Here is a 20683-nt window from a genome sequence, read left to right on the forward strand (position 1 = left end):
TCATCTAACAAGTAGGCTCGCGCTAATCTGGCCGGTTGATTAGCATCACGTGAAATATACGCGCAAAATGTGTGGTGGTGCGCTGTAGTTCGAACATGTTTGAAAGTTGACCAGAACATGCCGGGAATATCAGAGCCAGTTATTTCAGCTGAGGCTCTGGAAGAAGCAGCTAAAGAAGTTGAAAAGTTGCTAGCTGCCGACTCACAGTATGCGGAACTGAGTGGGAAACTTCGAGTAACATCTCATAGTGAGTGATTGTATGTGTAGTACCACAATCGATTGTGGCGTATATGTTCAATTATAATTAATTTAATACACATGCAAAATGTACAGTCGAATAGGAAATCTTGATAAGGACACTTGTCCATGAATTGGTTTATTCCCTGAGATCAAGATACCTCTTTAATAGGGACACCTTAGTTTGTCTGAATAATTCTGCTGTCAATAATTTTGTGTTTATACTAAAAGCTAAAAATACAATATGTGTTATTTTAATGATTCTGTTGTCAGGCATGCCAACTGGCAGTGGCAAGAGTGACTATGATTACCCAGCATTAACAGCTAGTATTCCATCACTGGAGAACTTGCCATTCTACTCTCCGGCACAGAGAACACCATTACCACCAGACCTGATTGAACAGTTTGATCGTATCCATTTATGCTTTGATCCTGTGTGTGTGCATGCATGACTATGTAGTGTACGCCTATGGATGCATATGTACATGTGTAGGTTTAATACAACCTTAACTCATGTATCAGAGATGCAATGTAATTGTTCAATGGGCTTATTCCCTGAGATCAGCAGAGTTTGGATGTCCATTGATACTAACATATATTTGTGGAGTTATATTGATGGGTAAGATGACTTGTATGTCTATATACTGGACATACTACATGTCATCTGTATTTTTTTAAATCTACAAACTAATGTAATAATTTATTGTATTTCAGGGGTGATTTAGCATATTTTGATGGACTTAGTGAAGTAATACTTACAGCAGGGCTTGTTGTGCCCAAGCCAGGAATATTTCAGGAGCACATACGATTCTTATTGGTGCTCACTACGCCAGTAGATATTGTAATTCTTGGAGTTAGCTTTGCAAGTATGCGTGTCTGTGTTATGTAAGATTATATTAATATGAGTATTTCTTATTCACCCTTTTAGCTGTTGGATCAGACTGTTTTGGTGAAATGCACCTACAACCTGAGCCATTATTTGCTATACCATCAGACAATGTCAACCTACTCAACATAGCTGGATCGCGCCATGGAAGAATCTTTGCAGCTGGGAAAGATGGTTGTCTTTATGAAATAGTTTATCAAGCGGAGGATGGATGGTTCAGCCGGAAATGTCGCAAGATCAACCACTCAACCTCAAGATTGTCATTTCTGGTGCCATCATTTTTGTCTTTCTCTGAAGAAGGTATTTAAATGTGTGGTTTTGTCAGGCCTCTTGTACCTGATTGATAATCTGGTTTTGCTTTCTAGCAAAGGGATAAATTCTGCTGGGACTATTTTCACTTTGCGTTGTTTGTTAGTTAGTAGCTACAGTAGTTTCACTAGTGATACTTACATCCTTTTATGCAAGACAAAATTTTCCCAACTCTGTACATGTGCACATAATCGATTACATAGTTTGTTCATTGTTTGGCACTGAAAATTTTATAACAGTTGTATTTTGCTTACTGTATTCTCAAGCAGTTATTCTTTTATGAAAGGAAAAGGAAAGTACAATTGTGTAGCTATAAGATATTGGACTGATGCACATTTTGTTTTCTACTGACAGATCCATTGGTACAGATTACAATTGATGAGTCCAGAAACATCCTTTACTCAAGGTCGGAAAAGGGAGTGATACAGGTACATATACTGTAAATACATATGTACATACATTGTGACCATATGCCATACACTGTACACACATGCCATACACTTCAACTTCTGCTAGTCTGGAGACCATCATTTCTTGAGATCATCATCCCCACCCCAACCCCCTCCATGGAAGGTACACACTCACCCAGCCAAGGGATGCTGAATAACCCTTTTACAAGCCATTGAATTAAGGCTAGGAGAGAGAATTCACCTAGCCAGGGGATGCTATTTTACAAATTATGCCATGAAAGAAGATCCCCAGGAGGGTGGATAGGCCATAGACAATTGCAGGAACCGAAGTCAGAGACTCATGCAAAGTATGGTGTACCCCTTGTATGCATAATGTAAAGCCCTCCTGTTGGCATGCAAGACCAGCACAAAGGAGTCCCCTGACCCTGCCTGGCGTCCACCATATGGCAGAGCCAGGGGTGCTACTATTAGCCACATCACCTACAAGTGATGTGTTACCGTGTCTGCCATGTGGAGGCTGGCAGTGTGGACACACACACACACACATACACACACACACACACACACACACACACACACACACACACACACACACACTTATATGCATGCGTACATACAGACAGACAGTCACATGTTACATGCACCTTCCAACACATTACTGTATTATCATTTTAAGAGCCCACCTAAGAGCTGTTGGTGTAGCTGTGCTTGACATGCACGATCAGGTGACCTAATATACAAGAACATGTTTAGGAGGTTAGGCTAGTATATGTCATGCCATGTGCATGCTATGCTTGTCAACAGTTGAAAATATGATTAAAATGTGAAGTGGACAACCTCTAGTTAACTGCTATCTAATGCTCAGCTTGTGGTGTTAAAGTAATAATAGTTGTCACCTATTGTGAGCCCTGTTGCTAAATGTGAAGGTTTTGTAGTGTTAATGATGTACTTTTAACACAGAATGTGTTAGCTTTGAAAAGCAAAGCCAATACCTAATGCATTTGTCAGAACTATAACAAGAATAATCACATGCGAGGGTCCCACGTGTGAACCAGTAATAAAATAGGTACATTTCTGTAAGCTATCATTAAGATTTAAGTTGTCCAACCACAATGAATGCTGAAATTTATTGGGGAAAATATAATTAAATTTCTCTGATAAAACATTTAACATCTCAAAATCTGCTTGTGAAGATACTGTACATGTAGTAATGTCTCTTCGTTCCCATCAGTGTTGCTAGGACTGTATTAAAGTATGTGGTTCAATTTTGTAGGTGTTTGATTTGGGTTATAATGGTCATGGAATGAGTCGGGTGGCACAGATGAGCACAGATGGGTACATGATTCAGAGGGCGTGTCAAGTGGTCGGTACTCCTGACAAGAAACTATTCACTCCCATCGTACACATTGCACCCATTACTAACACTGAGTCATACACACTTCATCTGGTAGCTATTACACAAGCAGGTACGTGTGTGTGTGTAACATGTATTGCCATGAGTGCATGTGTGTAGTGTATGTGCATGTGTATTGTGTCACATGTAATAAAAAGTTATAAATATGTAGCATGTATATTCCTTACAACATTACTGTATCACACGTGTTGTGTGCATGTCACCCTACATGTAACATGCATGGAAAATACACATGACTTGTGCATGCTGTGCCCATGGAGTGTTACAAAGATCTGTATCAATTTTTAAATTCAAACTATGCTATGTATAACCATAATACAAAAATTGGTAGGTTTTTCCAGTCCGTTTTCCTACATTGTGTACATTGATTGACACATACGTTTGGTACTGCAGAAAGAAATTGCTGACTTAAGAGATTTAAAATATTTCTGTGTCTTTTGCTATGGATAATTGTAAATGTGGTGAAACTAATACTTGTAGTGCTGTTGTGACTCTGTTATCAAACCATGCGTGGCCCTCAAACCACCATCGTTTTTAGTGCATATGTAATTGTAACAGGACAACAGACTGGAAAAACCTGGTATTGTGTATTTCACTTCCTCCAGTCCATGCACGCAACACTGACTAACCCACTGGCAGTAATCACATTTTAAAATATTTTATGGAGTGTCTAGATATATGTGCTGTACTGATTCTCATTTTGGTGTCTTAGTAAGGCATAGGCCATGTTGTGTGTACAAATGCAATACAACAAAGGTCTTGTGTTGTTTTATCAAGTGGCTTCCTCACTGCTACAAATTTTATCATGATACTTGTGATGTGTGTATTTGTGTATTACACTCAATTTTGTTGGTGTAGGCGCAAGGTTATATTTCACCACAACTCCTGATGGGCAGAGAGGGAGGCCAGTGTTGATGGCGATGGTACATGTTCGTCTCCCTCCTGGATACTCTCCATCTTCTGCAATATTTAAACCTGGAAACACTATACATTTAGCTCATTATAGGAGAGGTGTGTAGTGTAGTGTGGAGCAAATACCAACTCTCCATGTCTGACGTGATTGGTTTTTCTTTTTGTGTGTGTGTGTTTGTGTGCGTGCGTGCGTGCGTGTGTGTTTATTCAGGTTCTATACTTTGATCTCCCAGGTACCTTGTTGTTAGCCTCATCACAGACCGACAACAGAGATGTTTTATTGTCAGTTGATCCTGACATTTTCCCCTTTCAGTATTCACTTACAGAAGCACAGGTGTGTCTACCATATATATCTCTTGGTATACTGTGTGTATTGTGCAGTGTTCATACATACGTATTTAGTTTGTGCCTAAATGTGACTATGGGCCTGGCGTGTGTGTAAATGCTTATGCATATTGCACACATATTCCTTACTGTGTACACAATCTCTTCAGGTGTCATTTCCAATTGACGGACGATCGTGGGCCATCACAGAAGTGCCCAACATGTCAGAACCTGTTAGCTCATCACGTCCCCTGCCCCCTACCATAGTAACACAACATGCACAACCGCAAAGAAGATTTGTCCTACTCACCGCACAGGTAATTAATACTTGCACTGTACTGCTACATACAGGAGAACTTGTTATTGTGGACACTAGAAACTTGTGTAATCCAAGCATGTATATAATATTGATAGTGAAAGTTAATCCTTGGTAACAATACAAGTCATAAGGTGCCCCTCAGTATATTATGATACTTTATTAAGAGTTTGCTTTCATATAACTGATATGAAATGTCAGGACACTTTTCATCATTCCCCAGTTCTTTATGTTAATGATACATGTACCACCAGTACATGCAGGTGGTAAAATCAATAAGTGCACACTAATTCAGTAAGCTATGTGAAAAGATATTGTTGATGGTTTATTACAGGGCACATACATACTGGACAAGCTTCATCCAGTGGACCAGTTGAGAGTAGTACTGGTCCAGTGTAGGGGTGCCACTGGGGAAGCTGTAGATGGATTCTGTCGTCTCTTTAAGGTACACAACAATTTAGTGTATGCTATTCTGCTCAGAAATTTCTTTTCAGTATGTATGCATGTTCCACTGGGTATCATACACATATGTATGTATATGATTTATCACAATTGCTTTGGTGATGGAGTGCTGGACACTTTTAAATGCTACCACTGCTACTAGTATGGCAGAATGCTGAATCATTATTTGTGTTGTCATTGACTATAATTCTTGGGTGATGAAAGCTTTAATTTATGCATCATTAACTCTGCATGATCATGCTACCAACCAAACTATGTTTATCCTTCTTTAATGTACTGCTAAACCAGCATCATCATCCTATAGAATTTGCTATTGCTACATATTGCTATGTGACAAGTTTCCTGATGCTTTCTTCAGAGTATTTACTTGCACCTCAAAAAAAATCTTGAATGCAACAGTAGTGTCCTAGTTTCAAGATTTCAGGAGTATGATTTGTGTGTATTTATGTGGATCATAGACATGTGCCATAACTTAGATGTGTCCATTTTTCTTTACTGTAGCCAGAACAAGTGTGTGCAATGTGTCTGGTGTTGGCCACCAAACCAGACCAGCAGGTTAGCAAGTATCTCCTCAAAAACTGTTCTATTACTTCTTTCATTGGATAGGTGGCAATGTGGGCTACTGAGGTGTTCTTTCAGTGTGGAGGAGAGCCACATTTTATGTTCCCAACCACTTCAACTTTTCAGTCACAGGCTGCTCAGCAGCCTTCACCACAGCTAGCCACTTATGGCACTCCTGGCTCCACATATGGCACCCCAGGCTCCAGCTATGCTTCTCCCAGTGTCCTGGGTAGAGCAATAATGGGCCCTGAGTTGGTAATGTCTGGTAGACACCAGGGGTTTTGTCTTAATCTGGCAAGATTAATAAGGTATGATTCTTTATCACTCTATATCTGCTATTATATACTTTATTTAGTCCCTTTTGGAATGTTGCTGTGGTTATAGAAACAACTATTCCTGGCCAGAAAGATGCTCAGGTACATGTATTGTGGCTTTGTTAAGGTTTAAATAGCTCAATTGAGCACGTTGTAGTCAGGTGCGGGGGTATAGCTCAGTGGCAGAGCATTCGACTGCAGATCGAGAGGTCCCCGGTTCAAATCCGGGTGCCCCCTCACTTTTTTTTTCTTTTTCGCAACCTTTTTTGTGACACGTTTTTTTGTATATGTAATGTACGTTTTTCAGTTTGTATTTAATGCTTTCTTTCATTAGTTTTGTAGTACATTCGCACAAGAGCAACTATCAATCTTTTCCGAGCAATTGAATTCACTTAGAAGCTTCATTGAACATAACCCACAGTTGATGGCCACCTCACCCAATACCTCAATAGTTCAGACCAGTTCCCCAAATGTTCACCAACGCCTGCTGAACTTTATGAGGCCAGAGGGAATGTCAACAGCCAGCCCTCTACAAATCCAACAAAGCCTACAAATTAAATACAGAAGTGAGTGAACATTTATCTATTCAAATAAGTATGCTTAAAAATCCTTGGTTGTTTTAAGCTTGCACATGTATGATGTATGTTGCCACTTTGGGAATAAAATTGCTTGACAAATATTATATAGCTTGAGGTTATAATGAACACTTTGGGAGTATCCTATCATAGTTGGTACCAAGAATTTTACTGTTATGTAGAGGACTAGAGGTTTTATTCATTTAGAGGTAAAATGCTATAGAGCCACACCATCTTTGTTCTTGTTTAGGTTTTTGTTATAGAGGCTCAGAGTGTAAGAATCTCTAATAACAGTGACAAGGACACACGAGGCAGAACAATTCTTATCACGTGATTCCAAACACACCTAATTACATTCCTTACATTACAAAAGAAACAATCAATAATATTACACACTTCCCCCCTTAAAATGTTAGTCCCACTTACAGAGTATGTCCTACAAAAGAAACATAAAAACAAGTCAGTATCCATAATAGTCTACTGGACGAATTACACGGCCACTGCGAGTTGTCTGTTCCACTACATGATTATTGTCTAGAGTTGGTGGATCATTCTGCTCCTCTGCGGTGCTTGATTCAGTATGTGTGAATAGGGGAGGTTCCCAAGTGAGAGTTTCAGTAATTGAAGTGTCCTTCATTAGCAGTGGACGGATCCGGTTCATGTGAATTACTTGTTCTCTAGATCCCATCTTCACCTTTACACTGGTTGCATCGATTTGTTTTAGTACAGTCCATGGCCCAGTCCACCGTGCATCCAGTTTCCCTCGAGTTGGATTACTTACAAGTACTTTTTGTCCCTCAGCTAGTCTTATTTCCTCTCCACTGTGATATGATTTCTGTTGTTGTGCTGCAGACTCAATTATGTTGGCTTATACAAGTTCTCTTAGTTCAAGGAGTTTCTTTTGTAGTCGATCACTGTACTTACTAGGATCTAGTGCCTCTGGAATGTTTAGGCTGGGGATAGCAAGAGAGGGGGGATTGTACCCAAAAAGGACTTCATGTGGTGACAGGCCTGTGACACGATGTCTGGTAGTGCGATAGATATATACTAGCAATTGGAGATGATCTTCCCAATCTTCGTCATTCTGTGTATAGCCACGCAAGAGACTTAGCAGTGTTCTGTTCATTCGTTCCACCAGGCCATCTCCCATTGGGTGATATGGGGTGGTACGAGATTTTACAACCTTAAATGCTTTGCAGAGTTCTAAGAGGATGTGGCTCTCAAAATTACGTCCCTGGTCTGAGTGCAGCTTTTCAGGTGGGCCCACCACTGTAAAGATTTGGTCTTTTAGGATTCGCACAATTCAATCTGCCTTCTGATCAGGCATGGGCATAACAAAAGGCCACTTAGAAAAGTAGTCCTGTGCCACCAAAATGTATTCATTGCCATTTCGTGACATTGGCACCTTGAGCACATCTACAGCGACTAGCTCCCATGGTCTAGAAGCAATTACAGGTTGTAATGGGACTGGAGTGTGGGGCAGAGCCTTGGCCGTTTGGCAGGTAAAGCAGTGGCTGCAATACTGGTTCACCTCTCTAGCCATACCCACCCAGTATGCAGTCTGTGATAGCCTGTCAAGTGTCCTCTCTGAACCCTGATGCCCTGCCCTGTCATGAGCTTCCTCTAGGAAGAATTGGTGGAGGGATTGGGGGGCAACAATGAGCATCTTGTCCTCAACCATGGTTGGGGATTTCACTACGCGATACAGGACCTGATTAGAGAGTTTGAGCTGGGACCATAGCTGTTTATAGCGTCGAAGGGGGAACTTTTGCCAATGGTTTGAAGTCGGCACTGTCCCTGGGTTATCTCTTAAATGTGCACAAACCATTGACAAAATAGGATCCTGGTTCTGGGCTGTGGCAATTTGTTGTAGTGTGATTGGTGTCTCTGAAGCCACAAGTGATACAGGTAGTCTGGACAAGGTGTCAGCACACTGGTTATCTTTACCTGGACGATAAGTGATTTTGAAGTCATATGCCCGCAATTCAAGAGACCACCGCTCTAGGCGTTGCGAACGGGCATGGCTCTGTTTGTGGGATTGTAACCACTCAAGTGGTTTGTGGTCAGTTTCTAAAGTAAACGATGTGCCTAGAAGGTAGTGACGAAACTTGCGTGTGGCCCACACAATAGCCAGGCACTCCTTCTCTGAAGTGGTGTATTTCTTCTCAGCTGAGGTCAGTGCTCTGCTAGCAAATTCAATGACTGTTTGTCGAGAAGTGGAGAGCACTGCACCCAATCCCACATCTGAAGCATCAGTTGTTAAGATGAAGTGGTCAGTTCTTTTAGGGTAGTCCAGGATTGGAGGTGACATCAGACTCTATCGGAGGGTGTCAAAAGCTGTTTGGTGACATGCTGTCCAAGTGAAGGAAGTCTTATTGCTGGTTAGCTCATTGAGTGGGGATGAAATGTTGGCAAACCCTGGAACAAAATTCCGGTAGAAATTAGCAAGCCCTAGAAAGGACCTGAGTTCCTTGGGAGATTTAGGTGTTGGCCATTCTGCAATCACTTTGGTCTTGTCTGTAGATGGGGAGTGGGGAGACTCCTTGGGATGAGTACTGAAAGCCTAGATGAGTGATGGAACTCTGACCCAGAAGGCATTTGGATCCCTTCAGTGTGAAGCCTGCAGACTGTAACTTCTCTAGCACTTGTCTCAAGTCGGTTATGTGAGATTCCATGTCATCTGAAAATATGATGATGTCATCTACATAATTGTCAACACAATTATGGCACTCATTGAATAGTCCATCAAGACCACGCTGACAGGTCTGAGTGGCACCAGTTAGTCCATAAGGCATTACCACAAACTCCCACAAACCATATCCTGGCCCTGGACTGAAGGCTGTCTTCTCTATGGATGCCTGGTGCATGGGGAACTGCCAATAAGTACTTTTCAGGTCCAGTTTTGAGAATACCTGTTTGCCTGCAAGACGTTGGTGGGATCTGTCTGCCCTAGGGACTGGATAAGAGTCCTTCTTAGTGATACGGTTGAGTTGCACAAAGTCTACGCAAATGCGTATCTCCCCATTTGGCTTTGGTACGTAGACAGCTGGTGCACACCAGGGACTACTGCTTGGTCTAATGACTCCCTCTTGCACCATGTCTCTTAAGTTGATGTTCGACTTGGTCAACAAGGTGGAAGGGGATAGGTCGGGGTGGAACTTTTACTGGTCGTGCATCACCTGTGTCAATGATGTGCTTAGTGATGTTGGTCTGTCCTAGCTGTTGCGAGAATAACACCTTGTACTCATCTATGACTTCCTGCAAAGCTGGGTGAGCATTCCCTGGCAGGTCAGACTGGCAGTGACTTGTGCTACTCTTTGATGGTATGGCCTGTGGCAGATCTTCATCTAAGAGTAGGGGATTACAGTTCTCAGTCTTATGAGTATCTAGAGGTAACTTAAGGGTTGGACACCCTGACCGGTGTACTGTCCCTGCTTGGATATCTAGGACGAAGCCATGCTGAGACATGAAGTCACACCCCAGAATGACAGGTATGGACAGCTGTTCAACCACTACAAAACTGTGGTCAGCTGACAACTCCCCTAGTGTCACTCTCATCAGTGATGTACCCAGTGGTGTGAAGGATCTGCCATCTGCATTAACAAGTTGTATGGACTGCCCAGCTGACATGTGTGGTACATTTATGTGCAGCTTACTAACTTCTGAACAGGAAGCACCTGAGTCAAGGAGCATTTGTGTTGCCTCATTATTTATTCTACCAGTTATACATGTAACTCTTACTAGATTGTGTGTCTGTATGATTGCTGGAATGTGTTGTGTTGTGCGAGCACTCACTTGCGTCTGGGAGCACTCCCTGCTCGCTGAGTTGGGATGCTCCCCCCTGTCGTTTCCCTGGTCCCAGCAGTTGCGTGCTAGATGTCCTCGCTTTCCACAATTAAAGCAGATTGGCACTGTGGGTGGTCGCCGCATTCTACAGTTTCTTGCAAGATGGCCTTGCTTCCCACAATTATGGCATTGAGTGACATCCCTGCGTTGGGTACCGAGGGCCATTAGCTGTGCAGAGAGATTCTCTAGTGTTGCTTCCATTCGGTCTAGTCTGGTAGTTGCCACTGTGTCCTGGACCTGGTTGACTAGCTTGGCGGCATCTGCCCGGTTATAAATGAGACAAACTTCCCTGGCCTTTGAGATGGTATCCGCAAAGCTAACTTTTGGTAAGAGTTTTAGCTGAAACGCAACTTTCTCCGGAAGAGAGTTAATCAAATGAAACCTTAGCTCTGTATCTCTCACGTTTGCCGGAAGTCCCGGTGATGCCCTGTCTAACAATCTCTCCGGCTCACGAGCTAGTTCATCGATGCTTTCTGCTCCATCTTGAAACTTCCTCACGGATAATCGCTCGCGAGCAGCCAGTCTGTCTTCCTCGGTGTCTGGACTCAGACGGCGAAGGAGCGCCGCCTTCAGGTGTTCGTATGAGTCCGTGTCAGCTTCACCCAGAGAGTCGAAAACCGCCCAGGCACGGCCTCTAAGCAACGTAGGAAGACGTAACAACTTCTTCGCTTCATCCCATCCATTCGCTGCCGCACACACTTCAAATCTCTTGAACCATGATCGAGAGTCTTCATCATGTAGGGGTTCGGGTAGGGCAAGTCCTACTCCTGTCGCCATAACTGTCCCGGGTTTCGGAACCAATGTAAGAATCTCTAATAACAGTGACAAGGACACACGAGGCAGAACAATTCTTATCACGTGATTCCAAACACACCTAATTACATTCCTTACATTACAAAAGAAACAATAATATTACACAGAGTTTGAACACAAATTTGCCAAGGTTTCATTTCTCGTAACCTTGTTTTCAAACTTCTAAGCCTGTTTAGGTAAAAATGTGAACACCAACTGGCCTGCCTAATGATAGCACCTGCTTAGTAAACTAGTACAAACATATTGTAGACAGGTTTTTTTTGTCTGAAATGGCAGAAATGTCTCTGTTTTGGTGAATATGTACAAAGTATTATCTCAATCTTGTCACTAGCTGTCTGTAACTTAACTGTCATACATTGCTAGAATCATACACCAGGTATTCCATGCTTCCTTGTTCTAGATGAAGCATTTAGTAGAGAGAGTCGGTCACTACATCAAGTGTGTCAGCTAGTCATCAAGATCTGTGACTCACTAGCGTTATGGAAATTGTTGTGTGAAAACCAGATACACCTCATGGTCGCCAGTATGACAAAGGTTTGCTATTATTGTATGTGTTACTTTGTGGAATATTTTATTCTCCAGACAGATAGCATTTCTAACATAAATATGCCTTTAAGGCATCGTTGATATAATTAATATTAATTGATGTCTGGTCTCACCCAGTGTTCTTAATCAATTTTCTCAATCATACAAGTGTACAGTAAAATCCTTTCACTTTAAATAGACACTTTTTGACTACATTACAAGTGCACTGCTAGCGAAGCAGATTCCTATATGAACAGTTGTGTGTGTGCGTGCGTGCGTGTGTGTGTGGAGCCCTTAACAGAGAGTGTGAAGAAATATTTCACTATATAATAATAAGAATTGGTTAAGTCTTCTGTTTGTATCTTAAAGCTGTATATGAAACTCTAGTTAATGTGGTGTCAATTTCTTTATAGACTGAAAAGGACCAGTTGAAAGCCACCACATTTAAGTTGCTTATCACCAATGGCAAGCAGATTGCCAACAGCATGATTACAGCAATGTTAAATCGTTTTGCTGGAGACTCTGTTATGACAGACAATGTAGTTAAGAGGTTGAGAGAATTAGCACCAACCATCTATAGCGAGGATGATGCAATCGCTTCAAAGGCCAACGAGCTGGTGATGGTGGCAAGAACTGTTCAAGCACATTATGACCAAGTGGGAATGCTAAGGGAATCATTACAGGTATTGCACTATAACTATGCCATATACCCTGTACATTATGGATGTTTCATGCAATGAAGTCTATGGAATTGGGAAAGATGTGTGTATGTGTGTGTCTTCTGTGTAGAATAAGAGAATAAAACTATTTCTATTAAATTAGGAGACTAGACTATTGTTTACTGATATTGTATGCTCACATTTCAGTATAGGGTTGTATCTCTGGTACTTTATCTTTCATGGTCTTTACATACATACATGTACATCAATGAATATTAAATTCACACGTAGCAGTATACTTTGTTATTTTACACACATGTGTGTTTGTGTTAGCTTAACTGTAAGGTAGCCCATCAGCTGGACTTGACATCAGTGTGTACCGGATACCAGTCAGGTGTGTGTGTGTGTGTGTGTGTGTGTGTGTGTGTGTGTGTGTGTGTGTGTGTGTGTGTGTGTGTGTGTGTGTGTGTGTGTGTGTGTGTGTGTGTGTGTGTGTGTGTGTGTTTCTGTTGTAGTGTATAGTGTGTGTATGTGTGTGTGTATATAAACTTCTCTTAAACTGTTTAGTGCAATTTTATGATGGTGTGGTGGAAGTGTGTCTGTGTTCAGCCAATCAGAAAGACCCACAAGGACTAGCATTACGTCACTACAAATCTGGCCAACCGGGAGATGATGTTCAAGGAAGAAATGCCTTCACTGAAAGGTAGCTATACAGTATATAGGCTAGCTATATCTTTATAGCTTGTCTCCGACTTGATGAGGCTTCCATCCTCCCACTGCATTCATGTTTTAAGGCTTCTGATTCGTATGCATGTATATGTGTTTTATCAAGAATACACATGGTTTGCTATAATACCAGATTTTGTATACATGGCTAGAAAATCCAGAAACTTAAATAGTGAATGCCATAAGGTATATGCCACTTAGAGACCAAAAAAGAATAAGGACACTAATGGTTTGTCCCAAGGTGTCCATATTACAGTGGAAGCTGTCTTAGCGACCACCTGTATAGAAAGGCCACCTTTCTAAAAAGGCCAACCTAGACTTATGCACTAGTCCCATTGATATTAAGGCCAAGAATTTTTGGCCTGAAGGTGACCACCTTAGGCAGGTGTAATTATGTAATGATGCATCTTCTCGACAGGGTTACCTGTTATACTGCCATCACTGCAATGTTACAACAGTTATTGGATGCCAATCATACACATGTACCGCCCACACACTCACCAGTTAAACCGGGACCTCCCTCTTCACCACCAGCCAACCAAAATCAACCACCTACACCCAAACAGCAGGTAAAATTTAACAATAGCAAAATAGTGTACGTATCTAGCGCTTACAATGTGTTTACAACAAAGTTTGGATATATGCAGTTTTCTTAAAGGTATTTGTATAGAACATACACGTAGTACTAATGCTCTAACCATTTTCACTTGTTTCACTGTCAGATTGTATAACTAAGGGCCTTCTAAAAGAGTGCTAGTAGTTGTAGCCACCATTTAAATTTCCAGTTGGGAAATTTGGTCAGTAATTCACCCATTAAATGCAACCACTAGCTACATGTTTGATAGTTTGTTATTTTCCTTGGCCTGTATTGTATGTGTATCAGTTTAGGGAGTGTTCCCAAGGTGTTTAGTTGCATGTTTTAACTGTACAGAATATTCCTAATTGTGACCACCTGCCACCTGTTGTCCACTCTTTGTTTTTAACTCTTGTGTACTGCTGCTACTGTAGTTGGAGGAGACATTGATGTTGTCGCTACAATCTGATGATGAACTGTTCCATATTCATCTGTACACTTGGATGATGGGAGCTAACATGTCTGACCGACTAGTTGAAGTGAGTGTGTATAATGTATGTAGCTTGTGTGCATATGTGCGTGTGTCTGTGTAGTACCAACAAATATACACTTCTCTGTTTCAGGTACAATCACCATTTGTGGAGGACTACTTAAAGCAACTAGCTGCAACTAAGGTGAGACAGCAACACGCAATGTGTCATCTGTCTGTCTGTCTGTCTGTCTATACACTTGTGTGTAACAGCATTGAAATCAATGCTGTTCTCACAATACCTCTTGTTCAATTGCATAATTATTAGAATTACTCTAATTGAACAACCAATTACTATTAGCGTTCTCATAATTAGGGCTCAAACGAATACCGTATGGAGGGAAATTTTGGCACCGTTAAAATTTGGCAAATTACCATGAATTCGCCAAATTTTCCCCATCCAAATATTTTGCTGGTGAAGAAAATAGCAAACCAAGCCTCGAATTAATCAATTTTCTACTCAACCATGGGCTACTGGGCCAGGAATCACGCCAGAGCCAAGCCTGCCTCGACTACCTCACTAGGTAGCTAGCTACTGTACACATGGTATCCTCAAATCTCACCTCGAAATGGGCATGACAAGTAGCGAGTCCTACCATATTAAGTACGATATTCACTATTCCAGAGGGTGTAGATCTACTGTCTATATAGTATTACCTTTTAGTTGATAGCTGACTCCAGGCGCCGACAAGGCGTGGCACTCCCAGTTCTCACTTCAGGCATATAGCAATTAGTAATCTAATTAATTAAATAGGGCGTGCGCTTTGCTAACAATTTGCCAAATTTTATTTCACCAACAGTTATATTTTGTTTGATTCACCAAATTTTTCCTCCTCCAAAGTTTCCCTCCGTACAGTAGTAGTTTTCTGTATTTATTCACTCAACTATTATTCGAATACTTGAATAACCGGTATAAGGTTTCATTGTTATGAATCAGGACTATGAATACAATCCAGTAATTAAGGCAGCCACTACCAAGAAGCCTATAAATAACCACAAACGGGTTTGTGGCTTCGTATGGATAACTTACTGAGAAGAAAAGGATACATAGTGCCCTTTCTGAAAAGATTACCGCAGCCATAGCAATATTGTGATGGAAAATGTTTATAACCATAGATAATATACGTCACATGGATTGTAAACGCCCGTTAAATTATTTTCCTATCCTAGTTACGGTGCGCCAATACATTCGGAAATTTGTTGAAATGTACTGACTGGTCGCTTGTTTGAAGGACATGGACATTCCTTTACATTGTTTATCGTGTTGCGTTGTGTACTGAACGAGAACACAGCGTGTCTGTGGACATTGGGAGAAATATTGTTTGCGACAGGTGACATGGCAGATACGCACCAGCTAATAATTCAGCAGCAGTGCTATCATCCAACTTCTCGTCACCGCATTTACACAACCAAAGAAATGTGTGATATATTGAAATAAATTTTATGCTGCAGTACTGCTAAGCTTGAGCTAAGCAATTGCACAAAGTAGTACCTGTTTTCTGAAGTTTTATCAAAACAGTGGAAATATACAGCAAAGCAGTGAATATCTAGCTAGCCTACTACACTCTACCTGCTACAAGTGGTGTAAATAGCAGCAACTGCACTTTCTGTTTCTTCAGGAAATTTGCACAACCGTCTTGAAACACCATATTTTACCTTTGAACCTGAATTTTCTCACGCTGTTGTTGTCCAGTCTCCAATTAGTGTAGGTGGTAACTAACCCAGCTGTAAACGACAAACACTGATTTAATCTTCCACCTGTCGAGGCCATAACGTTTATGCGCACCAAAATGAGGGTGGCCCATGACGTTTCCAATCCATGTGACGGTATATTATCTATGTTTTAACCTCGTACATCAAAAGTCGTGCAGCGTGCTGGCCTGAAGGTCGAACCACGACGGGGCGATACACCCGATCCAGTTACCCGATCACATGAACCTTTGCATCACGTGAGACGCATGGAGCATAGAAAATATGCTATTAGTTCGGGTAAGCTGGTGGCGGGCAGCATGGTATGACCGTGATCCAGCCTTTTTCCAGTAAGCAATACTGGGGCGAGCTGAATCTGAGATACCACCCAAAGTACCCCCAACGGTTTCTCGTCCAGGCCTACTCTACTTTTATATTAATTTTGGTTTACTCTTTCATGTTGTTGTTTTTTTTAAATCAATTTGATTTAATTTTTTATTTAATTTTTTTTATTATTATTATTAGTGCTATACTGAGTATAATTTTTTTTTGTGATATTTGGCCTACCTGCCGGAGACCTACGGGTACACTCATTGTGATCAAGTAAAGGTATAAACAGCTATGTATAAAATAATGGCTAGACATGCAGCTATACAAAGTTATGGATACAATTTAGCATACCTACCTAAATCTACTCACAACCACAAGATCTACGGCTCCTGTTACAAATAGGTAGTAGTGTCAAGTTAAGTGGAGGAGTGTGCCTCCGTTATTGGGTCTCGCTGATCCTTGGGAGTCCTGCCAGAGAACTTGTCAGAGGAGCCAGGGGTGTCCTCATGTATATTTGGTAGGCTGAGCACCTTCCAAGCAGTTTTATCGTGGCGTCCCCTATTCCCTGACTTGCTGCAGTGGTAGCTGCCCCCACTCTAAAGCTATGACCCGAGTAGTTGTATGGATTCACCCCAATCCTCTGGAGGGCCCGGCGGAACTCTGCAGTGAAGTTACTCTGAGTGAGAGGAGCTCCATTGGCGTACCGGAATAGGGGGCCTGCGTCGTTGCCCCGTCTTACTAGCCATGACAGTAGTGCTGCCACTGGACACAGAGGCCTTCCAGTCTTGCCTAAACAGACCAGTGTCCCTTGTCTCAGCTGGTCGGTCTTTGATTTCTTCAGGAGGACTTGAATGCAAGATGGTCTGCCAGGTTGTCCACTGAAACATCGGAGAAAGTCATGTTGCTGGTGGTGTCGAAGCTGTCCCTGGACCGGATGCAAATTTCTCCTGACCTGAAAAATCCAAAATAGCACAGCGTCATGGCTCCCCAGAGCATTATCCTGTCGTCTGTTGGGGGCTCTGCTTCCCATGATGACTTGATCGCGCGCAGTATTTCCGGTGTAACAGGTTGCCGCCTAGGGGCGGAGTCTGGCTGCTGGGCTGCCTGAGTTGCCTTTATTCCCCTTAATACCTGAGAAAGACGTGACATCTCCGTGAATTTGGGGTCCCTTCCTCCGGAACTAATCTGAAGTTGTCGTACGGCCGATAGGTATACCTTAATAGTGCCAGCCGTCAGGCTTTTATTGGCTAATACTGCTGCGTATTGACACAGTGTTTGTTCTTGAAGTGGCAAAGGATCTACTGACATATTGCTACAATATTCTAAGTAGTGTTTCTGTCCGGTGGAGTAAGTCTTTTTGAGAGGAGGCTGCTAGACCGGCAGAAAAATATTGTTCCACAGAGTGCTCCACTGAGGTGATGTCCACCTGGCTTGAATGAAGGCCAGGCATCTCATCAGGTGCATAGCTTCACCGTTGTGGCTTGTCCCGCTGTTAATAATGTTCACAGTTACCATATTGATTGAGCGTAGGAGAATCGTGCATCCCTTCCGTTTAGCCCCCCATACTGCTACTGCCATAACTATTGGAGTGAGTTCATTGACGGTGATGTGGGAGTGGCTAAGACTACCTCCCCAAGGTAATTGAAACCATTCACTGTCTGAGAGTGCGCCACATCTCCAATTTCCTGACGCATCGGCGGTGATCACTCCCTTTGGAAGTTGACTCTTCAAAGCTGACAGCATGGAGACGCCATTCCACGACTAAGCAAATTGATGCCACCACTCTATATCTGAGCAGGCTTCTACATTTAGGCGGACTCCGTCATCTCCTTCCCGCCGTACATAGGTGAGGTCAATTAGTCGTCTTAAAAATGAACTGCCTGAACGCACTGCCTTACATGCATGGTTTAGCAAACCTACAATAGATTGTAAATCCTTCTTGATACAGTTCTTCTTGCCATTCCAGGTGTCGAGTAGCTCCTGCAGAGCCCGTAATTTGTCAGCCGGCAGCCGTATCACTCCAGCTACTGTGTCCAATTCCATCCCTAAGAAGGCGATCCTGGAGGCGGGACCTGCTGTTTTGGAACGTTCGATGGGTAGACCTGCCTTGTCACACGTGCTGTCCATAATGGATAATGGCCATGTTCCTCTGGCACTCCTCTGAGCCTGCTGGGCCCAGTGTAATAAAGTCATCCAGGTAGTGACCGACCCATGAAACCCCTTCCCGGAGCATAATCCATTGCAGGGCGTCCGCCACTGCTGAGAAATTTATAGGGGTGGAGCGTAGGCCGAAACGTAATGCCTTGTCGACGTAGATATTCCCTCCCCACTGCATGCCCAGGAGGCGGCTGTCCTCTGGAGCTACGGGAATGTTACGGTAGGCCTGTCAAATGTCCATTTTTCCCAGGAGTGCTCTGGGGCCCAGTTTTACTATTTGCTCTACCACATCCAGCACTGAAAGGTATTGCAGACTGCACCAAGTCTTGGGAATCCCGTCGTTTACACTGTGATTTTCCAGCGCGGACAAGTCCAGAATAAGCCGCCAGCGGTTGGGCCTCCCTTTCTTGGGGATCACGCCGAAGGGACTGATGTGTATTTTCAACAGGTTTGCCTCATTCAAGGGTCCGCAGCATGCTATGCGACCCTCCTGTAGTTCCCCCTTGAGGTAGGTAGATACTACATCTTTGTGGGACCCCGCCGACAACATATTTTTACGAGAGCTTCTTAGGGGAGCCGCTTCTTCCCTTGGGTAACCAATCCTGAAACCCTCTGTGAATCCTTGAACTATCCAATGAGAAAATCTCTTGTCATTGTGGCTGGCGAGGTGAGCTTGCCAGAAGGGCACCTTGGCTGGTGTGACGATGGGTCCCGTCCAACTTTTCAAGATGGACGTGTCGATGTCTTTCTTCTCCTTGCAGCGGTCAGGGCGAGAAGTTGTTCCATGTAGGGGTAGCCTGGAAGGAGACCATGGAGATATAAGAGGCGCTATACAAGCTCTTCATATAGAACCCCATATATTATCTACAGTGTACTTATCATTGGCTAGTAGACTGCACGCGCCGGGTGCAATTTGAATGGGCCCCCGCCAGGTGGGCTAACGCGCCTGTGGCCTTATATTGAGCGTTACATACAAATGCAGATCATAACACAACATATGAGGGTTCAGTCCATTCGTTGTCCAACTAGCTACTGCTTCTTCTTCGAGGGGCAGGCTGATGCTGGGTGATCCCCATTACATCTTCTGCATTTGTGCAGGTACCTGCACTGTGCCCCGAACTTGCATACCCCATTGTTCCTGTTGAAGTTTCTGCAGTAGGGGTCTTCCTCCTTTGGTGGGCCACTTGCTGGTCTGGGCCTCTTAGGGGAAGGGCCCAGGGGGCACTCATGGTCGAAGGACAGGCATGATTCACACCAGCCTCCAGCTGAGCAATCCATGCCCAAGAAGCTCCTGGAGAAGATGCTAGAATCGACCTTGGCCCATGACTCCTGAGGCCTTCCCGCCATCTCCTGGCGGAAATTCTGGTCATAAACAACCCAGGAAGGCCACTTGAACCTCTTGGCATGACAAGCAGTCCTGAACATGTATGCAGCAAGATCAGCTGCTTTACTGGGGTAGTGGGATACCAGTACTGTGGTGTACAGCATGAAGCATTGAGCCCATGTACAAAAATTTGCAATTGGCCTTCGGCGTGGACCTTGTTGGCTCTGGGAGAGCGCCATCTCATCCTCGATGGTGAATTGCCTTCCTGGCTTGCAGATTCCTCGAGCTGGGGGCAGGTCATTAAAGTCTACATAGTCGCCTGCCAGTATCTTGTCCACCAGACGTTGGGGGAGCCAAGGGAGCTCGGGTCCGACGTACACCATTGAGCTTGAGCTGCTTTTGTGAAGACCATTGTTCTCATACTGTAGACCCATCGTATGGGAGACGATGGGTGTCGAGCTGGATTGAACCAGAGCAGTTCCCTGTTGGCAACTTCCTCCTACCCCCTGGGAGCCAGGGGGCATTGTTGACCCCAGGTAGGGGGCTGAGGGCCGCTGATCCTGGTGGCCACACCCAGGTTCGCCAACTGATTGTGGGGTGGCATCTGGCCCAGTCCTCCACCTGTAGTAGATGGTAAAAGGTGGGCATTAGTACAAGATTCGGTGTGTTTTTTTTTATTTACTTTTTATTTGTTGTATTTATTTTTTATTCATTTTTTTTGTTTATTTTTTATGCACACCCATGTGCCCACCCTTGTAACAGGAGGGGGGAGGCTGTTGATAAGGGCATAT

General features: G+C 43.2%; 1 protein-coding gene and 1 non-coding gene across 2 annotated transcripts in view; both read left to right on the plus strand.

The window, feature by feature from the left end:
• The first annotated feature begins 51 nt into the window (after positions 1-51).
• LOC136256598 (nuclear pore complex protein Nup155-like) overlaps positions 52-20683 on the plus strand; it is a 34279-nt gene continuing 13647 nt past the window's right edge. The window contains exons 1-22 of the mRNA XM_066049573.1: positions 52-247; positions 511-648; positions 760-856; positions 952-1103; positions 1166-1423; positions 1787-1860; positions 3116-3308; positions 4115-4267; positions 4402-4502; positions 4663-4809; positions 5143-5253; positions 5772-5825; positions 5877-6139; positions 6187-6247; positions 6480-6711; positions 11780-11913; positions 12318-12587; positions 12897-12957; positions 13131-13266; positions 13708-13858; positions 14298-14402; positions 14487-14537. Coding sequence (XP_065905645.1) covers positions 118-247; positions 511-648; positions 760-856; positions 952-1103; positions 1166-1423; positions 1787-1860; positions 3116-3308; positions 4115-4267; positions 4402-4502; positions 4663-4809; positions 5143-5253; positions 5772-5825; positions 5877-6139; positions 6187-6247; positions 6480-6711; positions 11780-11913; positions 12318-12587; positions 12897-12957; positions 13131-13266; positions 13708-13858; positions 14298-14402; positions 14487-14537 — 3072 coding nt within the window. The 5' untranslated portion in view covers positions 52-117. The remainder of the gene's footprint in view (positions 248-510; positions 649-759; positions 857-951; positions 1104-1165; positions 1424-1786; positions 1861-3115; positions 3309-4114; positions 4268-4401; positions 4503-4662; positions 4810-5142; positions 5254-5771; positions 5826-5876; positions 6140-6186; positions 6248-6479; positions 6712-11779; positions 11914-12317; positions 12588-12896; positions 12958-13130; positions 13267-13707; positions 13859-14297; positions 14403-14486; positions 14538-20683) is intronic.
• On the plus strand, positions 6311-6382 carry Trnac-gca (transfer RNA cysteine (anticodon GCA)). The gene has a single exon. It is a non-coding gene; the product is annotated as a tRNA-Cys (tRNA).

Source organism: Dysidea avara, chromosome 5 (assembly GCF_963678975.1).
Source record: "Dysidea avara chromosome 5, odDysAvar1.4, whole genome shotgun sequence".
NCBI lineage: Eukaryota > Metazoa > Porifera > Demospongiae > Dictyoceratida > Dysideidae > Dysidea > Dysidea avara.